Source organism: Lissotriton vulgaris, chromosome 9, assembly GCF_964263255.1.
Source record: "Lissotriton vulgaris chromosome 9, aLisVul1.2, whole genome shotgun sequence".
NCBI lineage: Eukaryota > Metazoa > Chordata > Amphibia > Caudata > Salamandridae > Lissotriton > Lissotriton vulgaris.
Window position 1 is genome coordinate 1038382508 of NC_141697.1, and position 24881 is coordinate 1038407388.

The following is a 24881-nucleotide window of genomic DNA, read 5'->3' on the forward strand; positions in this document are numbered from 1 at the left end:
TGTACCAGTGAATGAACTGGTGTATGTTTTTAACCTTCAGCACATGAAGGGCAGGCACAAAAACACTGCATAACAAAAATTGTAACCCATGAACAAATAGCGCCAGGCCGATCTGTTGAGAACATAGGTCATGCTTATTTATTTTTTACAATTGATTTTTTCTTTTATTTATTTGTTTTGAGTAAAGTACATAAAGAAATTATGTTTTTCAAAGAACTGATTAACTTGCTAGCAAGCTCATGAAATTCAGAAAAGTTGAACAAATGTTGCACTACAGTAAATACAACAATCGATTGGCAATACAACTCTTCCATCATTCCCTACAAACATTCCCCTGAGCTACATTTGTCCATAAATACCGAACAAATTGATCAAGATTATGATATTTTAAAGACCATGTTAACACCCACTATTCACTAAATGACTAGGTGTCATCTCCTATACTAATGGCTAAGTGTCCACAGCCGGTAAGGAATTAAGTCTCACTACTATACCATCAGCAAATGTCACTAGGCTACCCAATAAAAAGCTCATTGACCTCTTAAATGTTATGACCTACCCCTCATGGTACATTCACTAATAGTCACAAAACAAAAAAACAATTAATTCATCAACAAAATAATATTAGATTGGATTAGCATTTATACGTAGGGTAAAATCTTATCAAATCAGCACTATTCGGCTAAAAGAAATACAACCATAAAAGCATTCTAATTTTTTTTATTTCTGTTCACAATTCATCAGTATCAGTACCAAGAATTGCATAAATAAATTAAAATCAATCCATGGTTTGATAGACCCAGTTGACATGGTATAGTAATTTGTCTATATGAAGATAGAAAAATGTGGATAATGGTTTATACATAAAGTGCTTAAGTGCAATTATTTATAAGGTATAAAAAAAGCATAACATTCCAAAATTCTGTTAATCAAAATGTGTCCTACTCTCTCTTCATAGAGTAGGGCCTCAAGGTGTGAATTAAGCATTCTTCTTTTGATCGCCCTTTGAATATAAGCCACTACCATGTAGCAAACTTTCACATTTTTTAAGTTTCTCCTTTAAAAATAGAGGGAGTAAAATGCTCTTCCTAATATCCATGTGCAAATTACAAAATATATCAAAGTGGAGAGTTGTTTGGTCTGATTTTTCATAACAGGGCCATTTTGGAAGGTTTCGATTCCATTTGCCCATGGTTGGAAAAGCTACTAAAAAGTGAATTGGGCCACACAAGAACTGCCACTGTGCAAGGCAGGGGCTGCCCGGCCAAACACCGGAAAATTTGGGGTAAATGGTTGGGAATGGTGTGTTAATTAACTCCCTTTTCCGTCTTAGTTCCAATCCTGTATGTCATTTAGAGTGCAGAGATATGACAATGTATACCAACGTACAATGTTTTACTTGCCTAATGTCACATGGAATTGTGCCGCTGAATATGCTGTGCTGTTTGTACTCAGGATTTTAGTGTTGTCTCTTTACAAAATCAATAAACTTGATTATCAAAAAAAAAAGTGAATTGTTCCCATTCTGCACCTTGTCAGATAAAATCTATGTTTTATATTGGTGGCCTGGAGTAAATAACACTGCATCTCTAGTGCATTGGGCATATCACAGTAAGACCTACATAGCTTTTTCGATTGTGCCTCAGTTTCTCTTAGCCGTTCTCTTGACTCTATGAGTCCATTTTTTCTATCTTTTTTTACAATAATCAAGAATTTGCACAGGATTATTAAAATCAATGATCTCAGTGCACTCTTTAAAAGGTTATTAATATACATTAACCAGGGATTTTTGTTGTTATACTCAAGGTAAAGAGAATCCATAATGATTTCCTGCATGAATTTGACTACCTCCTTATGCCAAATGCCATACCAAACAGTAAGAGCTGCTGTACCAATATGATAGATAATGTAAGGGGCAGCCAGCTCTTTGTGGTTGATATATGAGGGAGTTTAATTTGGTACAGAACATATTTTCTATATATAATAGGAGGTCTAAATACAAAAATGATTGTGGTTCTGCTATGGGCACCATTTTAACATGATGTATCCTAGACTTTGGCTTCCCTTTTCCACAAATCATTGTAAATGTTTTATTTAGAATCCTTTTCATGTATGTATTCTGCAACATTTTCTATTTCACACTGAAGCCCATTAGCAGTTCTAGAGAGAAGAACCGTGTCTTCCGCATAAAGTAAATTAGGGGTGGTGCGGTTACCAACCCTTGGAGCGTTTAATTTTTGTAAGCGTTCATCCACTCATTTATGTATGGAGAGAACAGGAGTGGGGCAAGGACACAGCCCTGCCTCATCCTGTGTGTTACTCTGAAATGTGTAGCGTACTCTTCTCCAGGCCCATAACGAACCCTTAAAAGCTTATAAATTTGTGACAAGTTATCAACTTGGGACACCCATCGCGACCATTGTATGCCATAATTTTGTATGATTTACTAGGTCAAGAGCACTTGTAAGATCAACAAAACACAAGTGCAAATGGCCCATTTTTGCAAGTGTATATTTACTGATTATTAAATGGAGGTTAACACACTGCTCTATAGTCCCTATCTCCCTTCTAAATCCATACTGTGAGGCTGTAAGAATTGAATTATTGGTTGCCCAGGTTTCCAGTCTCTACAGGAGAATTCTACCCATCAATTTTGACGTTGAATCAAGAAGGGATATGGGTCGATAGCATTTAGCATCGCCTCTATCGCCCTTTTTGGAAATCGATACAATAACGCTTTCAGCCCAGGTTGTGGGCAATATGCCAACTGCTGTGGCATTACATATTTTTGTAAAATATCGACAGAAAAAAACATCGGCCAAGGTGCCTTCATGTTTACACATCAGGTGCTGCAAATCAAGTTGGATGGGATCTATATTTGTAAAAACTCTATTGTCTGATAGTAAGAGATTTTCATTATTAGGATTATAAACCTGCCCAAAATACTTTAGCCAGTCTGAAGGCTGGACCAGGGTCTTAATTTTGGCTGCACAGTGATCTTTAAAATAGGGATGATTAATTGTTTTCCGAAATAGAGCAATATCCTGGATGTCAGCCACTTGAACTAGTTTTCCCCATGCCTGTTCTTGTAATTCCTTTTTCCTTCTGTTAAGGGTCTGTTTATATAACTTTCTTTGGGTTTTAATCAGTTCGCTATCTCTTGGTCTTGCCTTTAAAGCAGTTTATAGGGACTGATTGACTTTTGTACATTCCAGATTGAACCAGCTGACTCTTTTAGGGCCCATCTTTTTGTTTTTAATTTTGAGGCTTCTTTGAATTGCGGATGTAATGTTACAGAAGGCCTGGGTAATATGCAAGACGGAGGTATCTCCCTTCTTACAAATCTCCAAGTCAAAGGCAGGTGGATTAACAACGAACCATTTAATGTTTATGCCATTCTCTCCTTACGTTGTGAAATTAACGGCTAGGCAACTCCCTACCCGTGGTGTAGTACCAAATTTAAGTGTTAACAATAATGGATGATGGTCACTTAAAGGGACTTTCTAGTACCTCCAGTTTCACAAGTAGCCCTCGTCCAGACCCAGCGATTAATATATGATCACTGATCGAGGGCTGTCCATGGCCTATTTATGTTGGTATCAGTTGCTTACTCTCTGCAATAGATTGTTCCAACAATTCTAGGTTGTATTTATACATTACATTATTGATAGTATCTCTATACAAATTATGTTGGAAATGAGAATAGGGTTTGTCATATAAATTCCTATGATCACAATGTTCATCTTTCAATATATCACATCTCTTGCTGTTAAAAACCCCTGCCCAGATAACAAAAAAAACAATCACTTTAAACCTGTTTTATGAATGTATTTATCTCCTTCTCTAGGGCTATTATGACCTTATTTCTGAAATTATCAAATACATTATTGTAAAAGTCAATCAATAAAATACACTGACTTTCAAGAGTTCGGAACCACAATTGTTGAAAGAATTGTGAATTAGTAAAGGCTTTCTCTAAAAGTAAAGTAGATGTAACAGAAACCAATACAGCAAGTCCTCATTTGGCCCTTTCATTCTGAGAGGGGACCGCTGAGGTGGTAACAATAGTAAGTCATCAGTGTGAAAAGGTTCTGTAAGCCAGGTTTCTTGAAAACAAATAATTTGACCGTTTTTAATCGATTCAAGCCAAGCTGTACCATTTATCTTGTTTTTCATACCAGCAATATTCCATGTTATAGCCTTCAGGATTGCATGTGGCAATATTTCAATTGGATCGAATTCTTCTTTATTATGTGCTTGTATGATCCTTCTAAGGCTTTTTACACTTTTATCAACAGAGAGTTCATGATCAGCGGCCTTATGTGGTCAATCATCACGTAGTGTCCTTTAAAAGATCATTGAATTTGGGAAGTTTTCCGAACATCCATCTCTTTCTTGTAAAAAGAATGGGACATGGAGTTGAAATTCAATTTAAAGTCTCACCCATTGAAAGATAACATTGTTGTTTTATCTCTATAAGCATAGACTAGGACTGCCTATGCACTGATATATACCTTATCCTATCTACTCGTCTAAAATCTCACACCTTTTGCTACATACCTTGTTCAATCTCATGGCAGTTGGGCTAAATCCAAATTTCACTAAAGACACTGGTCAGGTGCCTTAGATCAGAGGTCTTCAAACTGTGGAAATTTCCCCATCTCACCTGTGGCACCATTACATTGTCTGGAGAAGAGTGCACTTCTACATCAAAGTAACTCAATAATCACTCTCCTAATCAGAAAGAAAGTGTGAATGGGTAAACAAGCACAAATGCTTTTCAAAAAAATTACCAAACTAAGCTTCACCAACCCAATAACGTTGATAGGTTTAGCAGAGTAATTGTGTGGGTTAGAGTTGTCTTCGACCTTGAAAGCGGGTAATTAGTTCAGAGGAGTGAGAGTCCCACTCAAGTAATAATCACAGTCTTTGTCAGGGTGTACCACGAAAGTCACTCAAAGCCTGAACTTAACCCTCTGGTAACTTGGTACAAAAGCTGTCAGGCTTAACTTAGAGGCAATGTGTAAAGTATGTATGCAGTAATCAACCAGTAATAAAATCAAAACCCAACACAAAAAAAATCTCAAACCAATTTAAGAAAATTGAGTACATTTTAATAAATAAAATGACATTAAAATGACAACAATGCAATAAGTAGTGTCAGAGTTATACATTTTAAATGTTTTGCATAAAAGAAGCTGCAAGAAACATAAAGTGCCAATCTCAGTTACCCTGTCCCGCTGGACCACGCCAGTCTCAAAAGTTCATGCTAACTCCGATGGAGGAAGGGCAAACACAGGGACCAGGTTTCTTCCAGGGGAAAGTTTACCTTCTAACTTTGCCCAGTTCCATTCAAGGAGCCTCAGTCCGAGTTACACATTGGCAGAGGACCGCAAGGAGATTGTTGTTGGCATGAAGAACGGTCGCAGGTCAGAGGTTCTCTTTGGCAGAAAATGCATGGCAGTCTTTGTTAATGTGAAGAACGCCATGCCGATAAATTCCAGAGTATGTAGCTGGGCTGGTCGAATCTACAGTTAGATGCAGGTCTGGTGTTGGCCTTGGTGAACTTCATTAAATTTTGTTGAGGAGACGGGAGGCTTCTTTTCTGACACAAAGAGCCCAAAAACTCTGGATTACCACCAGCCGTGCAGTACTTGTAGATTTGGGTTAGAGGATCTCACTCTAACACCAGCCAAGGGTACAGGACCTGTAGGGGCAGCTCAGTGTTCGAACTCACTCCATCAACGGCCAACAGCAGAGTCCAGACAGGTCCAGGCAGGCCCAGTAGGTGCTGGCAGCTAGGCTGTTGCAGGGAAAGCCTCTGGATGTGTGTTATGTCCCTGTAGCTCAAGTAGCTCAAATAGCGAATTAGTCAACTGACACAAGTCACAAGCAGGTTCAGTCTTCTTTCAGGCTTCAGACAGGAGGGCAGTCCTTCTTTTGAGCCTCCACAGGTGTAGGAGTGCTTTGATAAGAGGATTAGAGAGTGTCACGTTTATACCCAGTACCAGCCTGTGTGTGCATGTCACCCCCGTTGTCTAGCCCTTACCTGGTTCTGCTCAGTTCTTCCCTTTCCCCTGGGTTTGGTTCCACTCTGTCTAGGATGAAAAAGCATACGCAGGCCCAGAAGTGACCTGCATTTGCCAGAGAAAGGGCAAGAAGCGTCAGAAGTCAGGAAGGGGGTGGGCACAGCACTCAGGTAAATCTTTGAAGTGCAGGAAGTGCTGAGCACAACCCCCCAGGCTATCTTGCTTGGGAGAGGAACTCCATTCCCCTCATCCAAGGTCCTTTTGTCCCCTGTCTGGAAGAAAACCACATAACACCACAAGAGAACCATTAACAGTCATGTGACTCTGGACACTGGCAGACAAGAACATTTGGTTTGGACATACATATGCCAACTTTCTAAAAGGGTCATTTTCAGAATAGTAACCTATAATTTGATTTTACCATTAAAAGGGATCTAAAATTACAATTCAAATGAGTAGAAGAAGTATCTCTCAAACTGAAGTTATAATTTACTAAATGTAAGGTAACCCCTTGTTAGTCAATGGAAGAGCTAGCCTTGCTGATGTGAAAAATGGAGGGTTAAATACACATGTCCTAATTTTTAAATACCATGCACCCTTCCCTGTGAGCTGTTAAAGCCTGCCTTAGGGTGCCCTATATCTATTTAAAATGTAGGTATAAGCCTGGCAAAAGGTTTATTTTGGCAGGTTGAAATGGAAGTATAAAACTACACGACAGGCTCCAGGGGCAAGTCTGAGACATGTTTTGCATTGCTACTTTAGTAGGTGGCCCACTGGGTATTTGTAGCATTTAATTTACAGCCTTCATACGTGTAGCACTATTTACTGGGATCTTATAGGTAAACTAACCGTGCTAATTAGGTGTGTACCAATTTTACCTTATTTGGCAAAGGAGATCACAATCACTACTCCACCGGTTAGCAGGGGAAAAGTGCGCAGAGTCATAATGCCTACAAAAATGGGTTCAGCAAAAATAGGGTAGTGAAGACAAAAACCTGGGGGAATACCACGTAAAGATCATCTTTTCCAACAAATCTCTTTTTACAGGATGCCTTTGTTGTAGTGAGAAGACATCTGTGGCAAGTTTTGAGTTGTGGCCTCGAACTAGGTAAAACTGCAGTGGCCCTCACGGAAGGAGAAGAATGGACCCCATAGGAAGGAGAGACTTTGAAAAAGAAGGCCTGCTGGAAGATCATGTGAATATGCAATTTAGAAGGCTAAAGCAGGGGTTTCTGCAGGAGGCAGTGGAGATGGGGTGATAAATATGGAAGGAAAGGGCATGGAGGCTTTAAAAAGTGACGCAATGAGCAGCAAATGCAGAGCTTCAAAATCTTGAGGGTAATGTGTTCTACAGGTGAATAGGCTGATGGAGCAAAAACAGAGCACTGGAGGTGCATGAGGGACAGGACACTGCAGGAGCCTGGACTGAGTAAGTCCTGCAGGATCCTAATCACACCTTTCAACCTTTTGAGTCATTGTCGATGGTGAGATTGAGAGGATTTAAAGGATGAGCCCATTGAATTCAGTGGGGATAAAACATTTTCCTGGGTGAGAAGTGTTTTAAGGCGGGTGAACCTATTCAGGTAAATGGGAGGCACCTTGCTTGTTTGTAGGGTGAAACACTCCTGCTCAAAGCAATTTGGAGCAAATTGTTCTGGAGGGAGGAAGTGCTGAAAGAGACCAGAGAATAAGAACAGTGCCAGAAGCTGCATGATTAAGTAGAGAAGTGAGGAGGCAAGAGAACAGACCCACTTCTGTACCCCTCATGCCCCTGTTCAATACCATTGGGCAATACAGCTTAATAAGCTTTCTCCTATTATAAACCTTCTAAGCTTTCAAAAATGTAATCTCCTCATGCAGGTCACCTTGATTGTGGCTACACCCAATACTATTTGCTCAAGAGTGGTTGGCATTAGAATGTTTGAGGAACACTGCTATTCATAATTGCAGCAGTTGAACATCTCCTTCTAAATTCACACCTCCTGATCTCTCTCCCTCTACATTGTTTGCTATTAAAACATCATGTGCGTATGAGGAGGATTACTGTAAAACGAGACACTCATTCCTCATGATCATCACAGATAGAATCCATGATCAACTTTGTCTCAAACTATTTTACTGTCCATTTCTAATGCACCACAACCTCCTTTTACTTGTCATAAAGTAGTCAAAAGCAGCTGAAACATTGCACACTGCTTTCCAAAAAACGTATTACATTTTGCTCTACTGGTATGATTATTGATGCATTAGCAATAGTTAGGTATTAAATATCTAATCTTTCGTATTTACGTTTGTCTGGGCCTAAAGGTTCAATTGAGTGTGCTGATCTTGTTTTGTCTTATCATTCTCAGCATCTCTTGAAAGGTTTAGCCTTGACCTAAGAAAAGCAGCTGAAAGGAAATGTAGGGGGCCTCCTACAGAGCCCAGAAGAATATGGTCTGCCCGGGATTACTGTAATTTTTCTGATGTGTGTTCTCTAGTCTACACCTTCTGTTTCAGTTTGATCTAGGAGTGAGTTTCTGCAAACCATCTGACAACAATGACCCCCTAATCCTAGATGATTCAGTTGACTTCCAAGCAAGCTACAATAACATTTCAAAGTAATATGGAGCGTGTAAAATTGACCTTTTGCCCAGTGCCCAGAGTAATTAAGAAGATTCGCAGATTCAAATGCTCTGGGCACTTTGCCACCATACTCCAGGCCCTTGACTGATAAATTGCTAACATATTTAAAGTTACATTTTCAATTCTTCGAATAGTAAGACAGCATGTGTATGTGAGCACTGAAAGTAACTTTTGGGACTGAATTTTCAACATGTTATATTTAAAGTTAAAAATTAAGTAAAGTTATATGAGTTATTTGTCAAACATGTGGCCTTCACTAAATAATGAGCTGATAATCCCTAGAGTTACACATGATAACTCTCGAGGTTTGATTTGATTTGATAAAAATGTATAACGCGCAAAACAATAACCCGCAGGTATCAAGGCGCCTATCAATAACATCAGAAAATTGAAATAAACATCCTTACACATAGGCTTGCAGGAAGAGGCGAGTTTTAAGGGCACTTCGGAATTTCTGAAGGGAAGGTAGAGACCTGAGATCCAAAGGAAGATCATTCCACCATTTGGGGGCCAGGGCGGAGAAGGCCCTGCCACCCCACTTGGCTCTTCGAATGCGGGGAACTGTCAGGAGCAATTTCCCGGAGGAACGCAAGTTCCTTCCAGGAATGTAGTGGGAAATGATGGAACCAACTCCCGTGTCACTGTTTTTTGCAATGGCTCTATAGGTCATGCATAGAACCTTATACCGTACTCGGTGTTCTACCGGTAGCCAGTGCAACGCTTTCCTGCCCGACGTGGCCGAGGAGCGTCTGGGAACATCCAGAACAAATCTGGCTGTGGCATTCTGAACTACCTGTAAGCGTCGCAGGAGGTGCTGCATTAAGAGCCTGGCTCTGTGCACATTATATTTTTTCTATACATATATGCATATCAACTTTTCTTTTGGCTCTTTAAAAATAGAAATAATTGTTTTTAGCATATCACTGTACAACACAGTGAATATAACCATTGAAGAAGAATTCTTAAACAGTCTATTAGTATTCCAAATAGAAGCATGTAGATAAAGTAAAGTAAAGCAGCAGCTCTCCACTTAAAACTTGAGAATTTCCCAGGGTTCTGTACATATTTTTTGCATAATTTATGTGGCTCTGTAAGCCTGTAGGAATAATTCTCTGACGTATACTGGGTGCTCCCTTGTGTGTGGCCAAAGCTGTGCCTCTCTGGTGAGCTCTAATGAGAGAGAAACATGTGTCAGGGACTGCTTTTTTCATTCTAGGTTGGTGTGGATTGTATTTTACCAATCTAAAACTGTAATACTGTGCCTGGAATGGTAAAGGCTTTTGTCATTGGCAGCTTGGATTGGATGAAATGAGCTAATCCTATGCTTAAAGACTTTGCTGCAAAAATTGGCAAATTTTGTCACTTTTCTGGCTCAGCATGCATGCCATTAAGCTAATCATATGCTTATAAACTCTGCAAGGAAATCAGACATTCAGGTGAGGAACTTTAGAGTATAAGTGGTGTTGTAGAGTGCTCCATGTAAAGGAGCAGCTCTCCACCTAAATCATGGGAATTACCCAAAGTACCCTAGTTTACACCCACACACAGACACACCCACACACACTCACACAAAGACAGACAGTCAGACACACACACACTGTTGGAAAATGGCCCACTCTCAAATGTCACCCCGACATTTGCCTTCCTCCTCCTCTATCTGACCTTCTTTTCCTTGGCTTTAAGACTCTGAGCACTTTAGCGCTGCAATGCAGGTCATTCTCCCCTAAACATGGTAACATAGTTGCATACCCAATTGGCCTATTTAGTTTACTTATAAAGTCCATGACAAGGGATATATCAAATACCCAGGGTCTGAAAATTAAATGCTACTTGTGGGCCTGCAGCACTGATTGTGCCACTCACACAAGTAGCCTTTCAAAACATGTCTCATGTTGGCAATTGCAAGGGCTGTGTGTGTGTGTGCAGTTTACTGCCCCTTCGACTTGGCATTTTAAGATCACTTGCCAAGCCCTAACCTACCTTTCTATTACCAATTGCACATAATTCACCCCAAGGTAGCTGTTGGTCACCCTAAGGGCAGTGTGCTGTCTAATTAGAAGGTAGGACATATACTGGGAAGTGTTGTAAGTCCTAGTACTGACAAACAGCTAAATTCATTTTCCACTACTGTGATACCTACTCCTCTAATAGGCTAGCATTGGGAATGACTTAATACACTTTTAAGCTGTAATTCCTGATTAAAAAGGAGTAGCTAAATCATGTTTCCTATCTTTGAAATGGTAAATATGAAACCTCTGTACTAGTGAAGTTGGTTTTAACAGTACTATTTTAGAAATTCCATTTTTAGAAAGTGGACATTTCTCTGCTCTTACTGCTCTGTGTGCCTTGCAGTCTGTCTCCAATATACGTCTGGGGTGGGGTAGAGCTGCAGTTTGTGAATTCCCTGCAGACAGCTACAAACACAGGAAGGGTGGGTGTGAGAGAGAGCTCGTCTGCATTCATTTGCATTCTGAGAGCTCTTCCTCGGCAGGAAGAGAGGGTGACTGACACACCTGACTAGGCAGTGTCCTGTTTCCCAAACAAAGGGCTGATTACCCCCTACTGGTAGTCTGGTGCCAGTACTGGGAAGAAAGGACCTGTGTGCACTTCAAAGTCTCTTCTTTAAAGTCACCCCCACTTCAAAGGCACAAATGGGCAGAAGTACTGGGCCTCTGACCCTACCAAGATAGCACATTACTGGACCTGTGAAGAACTCTGCCAGTAGAAAAGACTGCTGTGCTACAGGAATTGCCACTCTGCTTGACTGTTGCTCTGGGTGAACTGCTTTTCTGCTATGCTGTGCTGCCCTGCTGCCTGCTGATCTCTGCCCTGCTGAGGACAAGGACTGGACATATCTCACTTGAACCCATTGATTCGGGGACTTGCTGGTTTGCTCCCTGTTCTGATGTCTCAGGATCAACAAAGACTTCCTTCAAACCTGCAACAGCCTCTGTAATTTGCCATCTTTGATTCCTGCCCTGCAGAGTGGTGCAAATCCCATCCTGGGGTATTGAAAGGCAATTTCTGCTGTTCTGAACCATCAAAATCAATGCAATGATGACTTTGTGCCAATCGGAACCAACGCATTGCCCTCCGAAGCCCATGCAGAAGTCGATCAACGGCGCCGCTTCAACGTACTGCACGGCATGATGATGACAGCCAGCGTGGCTCAACGACGATGCAGCCCCTGCTTTGGAAAGGGGTATGCCAATGAAGCCTTCATCACTCGTGCTGATCTTCGATGTTGATGCTTGCTCCATCCAAGGTACTTTTACAGCGGGACCTGTGTGAGTTCAGTAGCCAGCCTGCCCTTTATCGCTGTCCAGTACGATTTCAAGTAACTAAAGCCTACCTTTTCCTACGGTTCTATTTATTGGATTTTTATAGTTTTGGTCTTGTTTTGCTCATTAAAATATAATCTAATTTACTATCATGTGTGGAGTATTTTTGTGGGGTATTCATTGTGTTACTGTGTGTGTTTTGTTCAAATACTTTACACATTGCCTCTTTAGATGAGTCTGACTGCTCTGTGTCAAGCTACCAGAGGATGAGCACAGGTTATCTTTTAGTGTGTATCTAGTTTACCCTGACTAGAGTGGTGGTTCCTTCTTGGACAGGGTGCATACCTCTGCCAACCAGAAGCCTCATTTGTAATACGCACACCCAGCAATCAAAGAGACTTAGCTTAGGTAAGAACTACAATTAGGTTACAGAGGGAAAAGAAAAATGTATAGTTCGCTATATGGGCAGCATTTAAAACCATGATTAATATATAACTGAAACTTTAGGGGAACTAAAGTTTACAGAATGTTAAATTGGCATTTGAAGTATACATCTTTCCACTGAAGCCAGAAGAATATGTTTAAAGTAAACATAAGGCTATTCACCTACATATACTCTTCCAAGTATTCAAATTACAAAGCATCACCGCACCACAATAAACATTAGCTTGTCAAGATGTTTAACATTGCCTGTACACTGACACCTGGATGCAGGTAAAAATCGATAATGGGCATCGCTTGACCCGGAAGATCAACACTGCCGACGATCTAAAGCAAGGCTGTGTTTTGGCCCCACATTTATTTAATCTATTCATGGGCGATCTAGCAGAAAGCTTGGACAAGGTAAATGCACATCCTCCTCGGTTAGGTATCCTCCGTGTAACGCACCTATCGTATGCAGACGATGTGGTACTGCTGAGCCAGACAAAAATTGGCCTTCAACGCCTATTGCACGATATGACCGCTTATATAAAAAAGAACTTGCTAACAATAAATATTAGGAAAACAAGGAAAATGATCATAACACGACGACACAAAACTCCACCAACTTTCCGAATAAACAATGACCAGTTGGAATCGGTAAATAGCTATAAATACTTAGGGGTATATCTAGACAAGCGCCTTAACTTCCAAGTGTATTTTAAGGACAAGGGAAAAAAGGAGTCTACTTTACTGCACACCTTTACTAGTTTGGCAACTGAGCTAAAAGGTCCTCTTGTCTCCCCTTTGCTAACCGCAATGAAAGCGAAACTATTACCCACAATAACATATGGGAGTGTACTACATCATGGGAAAAGCGCAACTCTCATAGACAAAATACAAACTAAAGTCTACAAACGGGTTTTCTCCTTACCCAACAGTTCTTCACCGCCGCAAGTACGACTTGAATTCGTGCTACAATCTCAAGTACTACTGAAAAAATATGAGGCCATCAAATTCTGGAGGAACAAGGAAAACAAAATAAACGGGGCATTGTGGGAAGCAATCGACACAAGCCCGAACTCTGAGTATGCAAAGTACCTAAAACTCTCATTAGACACAACTGAGCTGGGACCATTGTGGGAAACAAAATTGCCGGTTTCTTCATTTAAACAGGTGGTTAAGAGGATCGCTAAGAAGCACTCATTCCTCAATGACAAAATAACCTTAAGCGCCTGAACCCACACTTGGATGACTATCAAATCATACACAAGGCCCACACCAGCAGCTTATTTAGACATTGCATTCTCGCTCTACATTAAATGTAAATTTCTCCACTTAAGGCTGGGCAATCTTCCACCAAGACTGGACAAACCAAAATGGAGACCACAAGAAACAACAGAATGCGACCTTTGTGGTGCAGGCAAACATGACATTATTCATATAGTTTGCATATGTCCAGCTATGTACCAAGGTCGGCGGTACTGTTAAAAGACAAGCTCAATGGGGAAGGAGTACGCACCTGCAGGACTGCGATAGTCCAAATCCTATGTACAGCGGATCCACAACTGATTTGCAGATCAGTTAAATTCCTGGACAGCTTTGCGAAAAAACGAGGCCTATTGCCACAGGCCCGACCTTTATCTTGACTTAAGAACTCAGTTATTAAAGACAATCTTGTGCTCCGAACACGTCTACTGAAATTCACGACAGACTCTCGGTCACTGATTTTATTCTTTTTCTTTTTTATTGTAGCACTAAAAGCTTGTTTTAACTACTGTGAAATACTAAACATTTTAATGGTTTTAATTAACCAAACAATAAAGAATTACTACTTACTTACTTACTTAACATTGCCAAAAGAGATGTCATTAAAAGTATTTCAAGACCGGTCTTACACACCAATCTCACCCTATGGAACACTTCTTCACAAGAATGTGTCATTTTAGGGCAGGATCAGAACAGATATGGAAAGCTTGAACATGATTCACTATATCTAATTGTGTAGTTATTACTTGGTTAGACTGCTAGCTCAAGATGAAATGCCAAATACCATCACCAGACAATAATTAGTTTGACACAACATTGCATGGGAGCAAACTTGGAATGTTGCTGCAGAATAGTCAGTTGCTCAGAACCATGACTTGCATGTAACATCTTGAGACAGCTTGCCAAGACAGAATAGTCTAGCTCATGTAAAGTGCTTCACCAGTATGGGCATGGAGGTCAAATAACCTAACTCCCAAACCTTTCTGTAGAAAGAGATTATAATGCAGAGTCATAAACATCACATGTCTAGTTACCAGCAATTAAAATGCAGTGATCAATGGCCTCAGTCAAAGAATTAAAAAAATCTGCAACAACAAATATCTCAAACCTAACATCTCTGGTTTATAATAATAACGCAAATCTTAGAATCACAAAATATAGTAGCTTTACGTCACATTGGATATATGTTTCACATTGGGTTATGGTTCCTCCTCAAAAATGCAATCATTTTCATTGTGTAGTACCTCACGTTTAACTTTTAAAATATTCTGCAGTTCTGAGAATCCAACGTTAATTAAAACAAACATAGAGGGGGTCATTAGAATTATGGGCGAACTTTGTCCGCCCGCCATCCCATTGGGAAATGGGACCACACGTCATAAGGGCCGGGGTCCCGTGGGGGACATTAGGATGTGCCCGCCACAGTGGCGGGCGCATACTGCATTCCTGTCATTGTGGTCATTTTGGCGGGTGGTGCACTCAGCACTACCCACCACTATGCCAGGAAAGCATGTTGTGCACTTCCATGCACAAATGGTAGGCATCGTGCGGTGCCTGCCATGTTATGCATGGAACTGCAGGGGGGTACCATAGGTACCCCCCATGTGCACCCCCTCCCCCAGAGTCACTGGGGGCCTGCAACTGGCCCGCAAGCATTTACCGCATGCCCTTCAGTGGCTGCAATGCCGCCACAGAAGGGCATGTTTCCGCACACATGATAATATGGCTGGCGGTGTCTGACAGACACCGCCACCATATTAAACTCTTTTCCGCCCAGTGTACTTGTTGACCGGGTGGAAAAGCGGCGGATGGTCTTTCCGTCCGCTGCAATCCCCCCTGCCATAGTAATATGGCGGGGGAAATGAGTGGCAGGCGAGGATGGATCTTCGGCGGATCACCACCGCCATCCGGGCGGTGGCAATCTGCCGGAGATCCTAATGGGCCCCTTAGACTTGAAATTCCTACTCTTTTAAATAACAAGTGTGCACTGTTCCATATTATGCATAATGTGATTGTACAAATATAACACTTCACAGACAATGTAAATGTTCATTTAATTTCAGAGAATGTCTTATAGACTGAGGTGTGGAACACATTAAGAATTATTAATAACCATGGAATATACTGACTGGTAGACATGTGTTGGTATATTATAAATCTGTTTTTTGAAAGAAAATACATTCCTAATTCATTATCAATGAGACAGAAATCATAACTATTGGATCGGATATAATGCTGCTTTAGGAACCTGCAGTAGAAAACAAGAACTGGCAAGGCTAACAGGTCTAATTTAATGTGAAAGTGCATGTAAACACAAGCAAGCATAAATAATGTGTCCATGTGATAGTGCATTAACTCTAGAACTTTTAACTTTTTTCAGTGCTTGCTAGTGGCACTGGTAGCTGTAATAATGGGACCATAGAAATTCGTAGAAATAGTGGTATTTTGGTGGTGGAGTTGGTGGCAGTGTTATTGGTGCTGGTGGTATTGGTAATAACATTTGTTCTGGTATTAGTGGTCGTATTGGTGATGGCATTACAGGTGGTATTAGTACTGTGGTGGTAATATTTTTGGTCTTGGTTTTGAAGGTACTGGAAGCATATGTGGAGTGCTGGTGTCAGTGGCTTTGTTGTTACTGGTCGTATCATTAGTCATGGGTATTGGTGGCATTTGTGGTGGTGGTATGACATTAGCGGTGGTGGTTGCAGTATTGGTGGTGGGATTTCTGGTGTGATATTGGTGGTGGTAGATTTGGTGGGTTGTCTTATTGGTGGTGGTATGGTATTTGGGGAGATGGTGATGGTATTGGAGGTGATCATATTAGTAAGGGTGCTGTTGCAGACATTTGCGTTAGTATTGGGGGTGAAATGAAGGTGCTGGTGTGGTATGGGTGTTAGAATTGATGCTGTGTTGGTGATGCTGGTAGTGGTGATGGCTGTAGTATTAACATAAGTACATTCGTACATACTGTACATTCCTAATTGCTTTTGTATATCACATCATGATGGCATAACCCTAGGATAGCCATCCGATATGACAAAATAAAAAGCAACTGGAAGACGTATTGGAGTGTGGGTTGCACTTGCATCCTAACAAAAGCATAAAAATGCTGTTACAGTAAAAAAAAGAATGTTTAAAAAAAATGCATATATAAGATTAAGAAATGAATGTGTTAACAGTGTAATCGCTGAAAGAGGCTGGTCAATAAGTCAAAGATTGAAGGGGCTGATCTAAGCTCTTCTCTATGTTTATTATGTTCAAAAGGTCCCGTAGACAGCTTCACTGTCAAACTGACCTAATAAGTGAGTTCAGAAGAAATTGTGTTTAAAATGCCACTATTAATGATTTATTTTGAAAAACGTAACTTTCTTTAAGGTTTTTTATTAAGGCACTGACACAATGGAGGTCATTTACAGACTGCTAAATGCTGGGCATCCTACGAAAAGCACTGGATGCCTCGCTCTCTACACATTTCGATTTGCCCAATATATTTAAAACAGGGCGAAGTGCTGTCTGGGGATCCTTAGTCTGTCTCTGTTCATCAAAATGTCCACGCTATTTAGGGGAGTCCTGCATTTTTCCTGTTCGAGAGTGCCAGTTGAAAGCCTGGTGCTCTCAAATAGAAAATAAAAGAAAGGATCCCCATGTGCTGTAAAGAAACTCCCAGTGATTCAGGGCCATTGAGTTTTGTTTTGAAGAAATAGCTTCCCGTTTTGGGTATCATTGCTGATACCTATTTGTGGTCTCATAGCTAATTTTGCAAATACCTAAATATATGACACAATCTATCTCAGTGATAATAAAATTAATGAGTACTAATTTTGATAGGGTAGTTGTATTTGTAGAAAATAATTCTGTATCTGATATGCATTGGTGAATGCACTTTATAAATAAAGAAATAAAACACTATTAACTCCTAGCTTAATTTACAGATAAAGATTCCTTGTAAAGAGCTGGTAATTAAATCATACTGTATTGTTTACCCAGTAATAAAAGACAAATGAAGAAATGTTATACCTGAAGCTGCGACATCTGCGATTGGTCTGTGGGTGACATGGGCCATGAATCCAACAATGGAGAAGATGACGAAGCCAGCAAACATACTAGTGGCTGAATTTATGCAGCACACTATTATCGAATCCCTATATCAAAAGAAAAAAAGCAATATATTAATAAATTCGTACCTGTTCTCTTTAAATCCAGTCTATTTCTGCAATATTCTTAAATTCATTATCAAAAAAACAATGTGATGTGAGTCATGACAGGAAAGCGTTCAAGCAAGAAGTGGTGGCTTCAGTGGCGTACAAAAACTTGAGCCCCCCCCCCTGCAAAATACATAGAGGGGGCCCTCCCTGCCCGGCACACCATCTATCACTTTTTATGAGGAGGGTCCCGGAGACCACTGCACCATGGGGGCTGCAAGGGCTTTTGTTACAACACAGCTGGGAACCACTGATGGTCACTTAGTAAAGGCAGTTACTTCACTTGGACTTGTGTGGGAACAGTGAGTGCAGTGAGAGGGTTGGAGAGTCTTTCATTAAATCACATGAAGGAGCCATGTTGGACCTTACCAACAGACAGCCTTACAAATCTGAAACATCATTTTAGTCAAGAGTGGGAGACCTGGGGACTGAGGGGAAGTCTTTTCCGGTTTATGCCAAGTGGCCACTTTAGGACTTCTGACTCACTAACTGAAGACAGAAGGAGTGGAATCTAGGAAACAAGGAAACAGATCATGACATGCAGAGTGCTGTGTGGTAGAGGTGGGCGAGCCAACAAATTACCAAGGAGAGGTGAGCCAGATTCGAGTTGAGGGTCTGGCTTGGCTCTAAGAGCCCATGCATAAGCTGAGCACTGAAAATGTTTGCATGTGAACTGTGCAACAAATACCATGTAACACAGTGAATTACAAAAGCATTTCAACTTAGTACATCATCCCATATCACTGCTTTAAGACACTTATTAAAAGTAACAGTTTTCAAACATGAAACTAAAAACATGCATACTCCTCCCACCACTCGCCATGACAACAGTGCCATTAGTGAATTACAAGGCAAGTCAGTTGTCATGTGAACCTTGTATGTGGCATAGATTTTCCCACTGAGCAACACTGCAGCCTATTTAAATCAGACAGAAAAACGGTGATTGTAAGCGTACATCCCGAAATTGCATATTTTGAAGTGCTCAAATATTTGCCTAAGAACACACAGTTTGGGAAGCCAGGAAAAATCCAGAGCTTTCTGATTTACATTGTTACATTTAAACTTTAGATGGGTATTTTTTCCCTCTCATGTTTCACATCAAATGTTAATGTTTTCCTTTAATTCTTGGTGCATTAGTTTATAGCAAGGGTGGCTGGCAGAAGCCACATGAAAGCTTGGCTCGTCTTGGGCTTGAGGTTCCAAGAGGACCGTAAGCTTTTCCAGAGCCAGGCTTGAGCATTCAGTGGCTCACCCGCCTCTACTGTGTAGACGGATAGGCGGGTTCTGTTTGGAGAAGCTTGAATCGACTTGAAGAGTCCCCATCCGGAGTATGTCCCCTTACTAATTTCACTCTGGTTTTAGCAAGTGAGAGTTGTCTGTTATTGCTATTATTAGGCCTGGGTGAAAGTTTAATTATGGCTACCAAATTCATACAATTTCCAAATTGTGTTTTTATGCAACATTTCTCAAACGTTGTCAGCATGCAATTTTGTGTACTTTTGTGCAAGAAATGCCTCACTGTTGAATACATTCTGATTACACCAATCTCTTGCCAATATTTTTAAAGACTCTTTGATTGCAAAGTGTGCTGTTGTATGAAAAATAAATCTTGTGTGATACCTGCAAACCACATTTCTTTTAAAAAAAAGTGCAGTTTCACAAATATAATGATTTAATTTAAAGGCATTTTACAAAGAAATAGCACATTTTTGGATGGGATACTCTGTCACATTTGTGACAGAGTATCCCATCCCCCAAGATCGTAGTTAGGCCCTTTGTCTTTTCTGTAACACACTTATATTTTTTGCAAACTGGAAACTGAAAGTGAAGAAAATAAACGTTGCTCAGGGCCTCAGGTCATGTCAAAAGAATTCAGAAATGCTTGATGTCCTGTAGGCTTGATAAATCGTACTAGCAATTCAGTGCATGGAAATAAATATGTCATGTCGTGCTACATTAGATGCATTTATCCCTTCACCTCCTTCTATACCCATTGACTCTTTTGTTAAAGGTTTATGGATATTGTACATAGCTGTAAAAAAAGGTGTAAATTGCTAGCTTCATGTGATCATTCAAAACTGCCTAAAACTAATCTAATCAATATTTTGATGTGAATTATATGCTATACTCTTAAAATCACGTTCTTCTAACTTGAATATTACTTTAATTTTTTTTTAAATAAAATTATTTTAAAATGTTGTCTTTAAGGATTTTAACATTGTCAAAGAAGAACTGGAGACTTGCATGCTCATTTAAAGTATGGCAGATTCAAAATCACTCTTCCCCTTCCCCCTCTCCCATGGTTCCCAATGCCAGAGCCTCTGCTTGCTTCTCATGGCAAACCCTCGACTTGACAGCTAATCTGCAACTGGGCCACCAGCATCTAATAGTGTCAGTTGACCTGCCCTACAGGAGTATATGGCATGGCGACCCATTGGCAGCAAAATAAATTCATCAACCAAATAGTCAGGGGAAAACCACAGTACTCATCAAGGTTATGGATGTTTTTATTTTACAAGACCAAACTCCTGCTTTGCAAAGCTGGTGCAAAAAGGGCATGGTGGCTGCATTAAAGAATTTAGAAACAACCCTTATGCAGGTAGGTATCTCTAAATCATATGGATGGTCCAATGTTTAGAATGTGGAGTCCAGAGCTTTCGCTGATCATCAGCCTTTTTAAAAAAAAAAATAAGGTGCTTTCTTTGAAGACCTTTTGTGTTGATCACATCTTACAAAGTGATGGTGTAAAAAGTATTCTCAGTTTAGTTCACTGTATTCTTTTATAAGTGATTTTCTAGTCTCTTGGATAAAAAGAAGAGCAACACTTAATGGAATCTATTGGTCTTAATCTCATGTTAAGGAGGATTCCTCCTGCTGTTTGCATTTGAGGTGTTGGGTGCCTAACTAGTGTGGGACACATATTGGGGTGGTCCATGATCCTGAAAATGAGGATTTTGATAAACCAAAATATGAAGTATTCATTTGAAGAGTCACCTTCAGGGGCAGAAATTATAGAAGGCTGTGATTTATTCCCTCACTTGGAATAATACTTTGCCTGCTGATTCACTATGAATTATAGTGATCCTCGAATTAGAATACCATGAAGAAGCTCCCTTATTTATGAGGAGCACCCCTTTATTAATGAATTATTTTTATCTGCTTTGCAGAGGTGTCTAGGAGCAACTGATATAATTAAGGTGTGCACCAAATGTAACTCTAGGGACGGGTATGCGAGTTGGGTGTTACCTGTCACTTTTTATATTTGTTTGGGATACTAATGACAAAAGTGAATGTACTGGAAATTACATATCTACCACCAATATAGTGCATCGGTATCCTTCATCAACATGTATGTATCCCAAACTACCAAAGTCACATAGGGGAGAAAATATTACTTTTCCACATCTTCAGCATCTATTCCGAGTTATAGTTTCACCTATGAATACATATAAAAACATGATTTATGTAACTGTGTCCATTCATTTCATGGATAATGCACCCTGAAAGAGGTGTGGGATATATTCGGAAGGACAAAGAAAAAGTCAGTGTTAATCTAATATTTTTGAAGGAGACTTGTTTTGACTATGCTTACTGGTTCTATCTAAGACACTTGATTACCTCCACTACACCTTATAGAAGATGCAGAACTCACCTGAAAGTTTAAATTTGATGCTACATTGGAAACCATTTGACCAGATTACTACAGGTTTATTGGCTCTTGTCTTCCTCCGACTTGTTAGCTTTAACTCATTGAATGCTCTCTCCATACTCCACAGAGATTTGAATGGTTTTGCATTGGCCCTCTCTTGTAATAGACACACGTTACTATTTACCAAATTAGATTAAATGCTCTTGTAATAATCAATATCCTATTTACTAGAAACCCCAGATTATACATTCCTTGCTTTAAGTGCAATCTGTTGAATTTTACAGGTGTTTATTCAGAAAGACGCAAATCTCCCATCTTTTTTAAAGACTCATCAAAATGTGGATCTTTCTGCCATCTTGATTACAACTCATACTTGGCCACTCTAAATTCTATATATCAAAGGATCTAGATAAGATTTTGAATTGCCATCACCATAATAATTGACCTGGACTGGTCAGGCCCATGGAATATTGGACACTGCCTGTCATCTCTTCCATAATCACTAACTTCAGGGCTTTATGAAGGCTTGAAAAACAGGACTGTCTGAAAGTACTTGAATATTCCTTCTCCCAGCAAGCTTAACTTTCATCAGGACATCAGGGAAATAGAAAAATTGATTTCTTCCCTCTTTTTTATTCCAAGCCCTCAAACCTGGGCCATAAAATACATTTGTTGACCTCACCCTGCTCCACCAAGCTGGAACAAGACTATGGCTAATATGAACTATCACATTTTCCTATAGACACAAAATAGGTAAAACTCTTTGATACATCAGGCCCTATATTCCTAATCCTAAAGTGTCTCTCTTACCTTCTAGGCCAGAAAACCATATGAAGAATGAGACACAGGCCATTGAACGTTGTCTTTCCATATTGGCCAGAAAATGCAACTGTCATTAGGGTCATCCATGGAGTTTACCAGCCATCCAACACTGTATAATAATCAGGATCAAGGGTATATTCTTGAAGAACCTTATTTTTGTAGAATGTAATGATCAGTGTCTTACTTGATGTTCTGTAGTTCCAGCCACATCCAACAAACCCCTTCTGGTGGCCTAACCTAAGTTCACATTTTGCCAGATGCGCAGAGGTTGACCTGTCAGCCTTTGGGTGGCCTTTCCCCAAACCTTTTTGTCTTTACCAAAAGAGTCAATGGGTCATGATTGTTGGCATTAGGACGCAGAGCATTTTACCATGGTAACCAGTGCTAAAGTGTATATGCTCTCTCCTCTAAACATGTGAATATTTGCTCAAGCCCTATTGGCATATTTAATTTACGTATAAGTCCCTAATAAAGTGCATTACTTGTGCTCAGGGCCTGTAAATTAAATGCTACTAATGAAACCGCAGCACTGACTGTGCCACCCACTTGAGTAGCCCTTTAAGCATGTTCCATGCCTGCTATTGTAGAGTCTGTGTGTGCAGTTCAAACTGTTGTTTCAACATGGCAAACACACCTTTTGTCAGGCCCAAACCTTGATCTTTAATACATATGTCATCCCTAGGAGAGGACCTGGGGAGGGCAGGGTGCAATATATTTAAAAAGCATGCCCTCTACTTTTAAGTTTTACGTGTCCTGGAAGTGAAAAACTCTTAAATAAATTATTTTACTACTGAAAGGACTCCCATAGGATGCCAGTGGGATTGCCTTATTACATTTTATAAGTGCAATTTCTAAATGGGAAGACTGGTTCAAGTTTGGTATCTCTAGAGTCCTAATTTAAAATCCTAATTTATGGGGAAGTTGGATTTTAAATTATATTTCTGAAAATGCCACTTTTAGAAAATTGCCATTTTCTTGCCTTAACCATTTGGTTTCTGCAGCTTGTCTCTGGTCATGTGACTGGGTATAATTGGCAGTAGTACTATATGAAATCCTCCTAGATAGCCACACACAATGGGAGCTTAGATGTGACTGAATAGGCCATCATTGGCAGGAAGTGAGGGAAGAGCTGGGCCCAGGAAAACTTACACCTTAATAGGTTGTGCCCTGTTCCCACACAAAGAGCTGTATACCCCCTGTAGTTAGTCTGGATCCAGGACAGGGAAACCAGGGCATTTGTGCACTTTAAATGAATGCCTCTAGAAGCTATTCCCACTTCACAGGCACAACAGTGTATAAAAGAAGTACATCAGACGCAACCACTTCTGGACCTGTGGATACTCTGCCAGGGAGATGATCTGCTTTGCTGCTAAAGGACTGCCACTCTGCTGATCCCTGCTCTGCTGGACCTGTGGCCTGCTACTCTCTCGCCTTGGTGAGAAGGACTGGACCTGCATCTCTTGAACTCAGAATCTAGAGTGACTTTTGGCTGGCCTCCTGATCTGAAGCATCAGGGACTTAACAGGCTTCCAACCATCTTGCACCGGCACCTGGACTCTGCCATCTGTGATTCTGCCCTACCAAGTGGTTGCACCCCAGACCTATACCCTTGGAAGTGGGACCAAGGTGCTTGCCAGTGGAACAGATGCATCTTCTCTGCTGAGTGACGCATCCCCAAGCAGAACTGATGCATCTTCTTGGCTGAGCGGCACATTCCTAAGCAGAACTCAACCATCACCACTACTGCATGGATTGGACATACCACAGAACACCTGTATCACCCTACTGGTCCTGAGGACTGACTGGTCACCCTCGGCGAGCCTCATATGCAGTCCAGGTCCTCACATCTGTCGTAGACAACGGCCTAGATGCCATCAGACAGCTTTACAGCTCCTTGGAACAGACGCATCTTAAGTTGCACTTTGCATACCTGCTCCCAGGACTTCACATTGCAAGCCCCATTCATCGGATCTTTGATGTTGACACACCAGAACCTCGCACCTCAGCTTCGCTGCATCTCTGAACCAATGCATCTGCGTTTCTTCGACCAAGATCCATGCAATGCTCCCAACCAGGATTTAAGGTACTTTGTTCAGTGGGCCTAACTGAGTCCTTGTAGGCCGCCCACGTTCCATTGTGGTTGGCCTAAACTTCTGACTTTGTTCTGGTCCGGCACGACCAGCATAGGCGCTTTGTACTTATTGCTGCTATTTCTTACTATAAAATTACAAATTCAATGTCTCCAGTTCTACTTATTGGATCTTCCTCATTTTGGTCTTGTTTTATTGATTACAATTTAGTCTTTTTTCTAAGCCTGTGGTGGGCTCCTTTTGTGGTGTGTTTTCACTGTTTGAAGTGTTGCACAAATAGTTTACAACTTGTCTCTAAGTTAAGCCTGACTGCTCTGTGCTAAGCTACTAAAGGTGTGGGAACAGGTTAATTTGGGGTTTGCGTGTGCCTTATCCTGACAAGGAATTTGGTTGCTGCTTAACCAGGGCTTATTTCCTAGTCAATTAACAACACAGTTTCTTACACATCCTCAATTCACCAATTTTATTAATGAAATCAACAAAGCCTTCTATTA

General features: G+C 40.6%; 1 protein-coding gene across 1 annotated transcript in view; it reads right to left on the minus strand.

The window, feature by feature from the left end:
* Nucleotides 1–24881, minus strand: part of SLC6A1 (solute carrier family 6 member 1) — a 327835-nt gene that overhangs the window by 101099 nt on the left and 201855 nt on the right. Inside the window, exon 5 of the mRNA XM_086938951.1 lies at nt 17642–17766. Coding sequence (XP_086795077.1) covers nt 17642–17766 — 125 coding nt within the window. The remainder of the gene's footprint in view (nt 1–17641; nt 17767–24881) is intronic.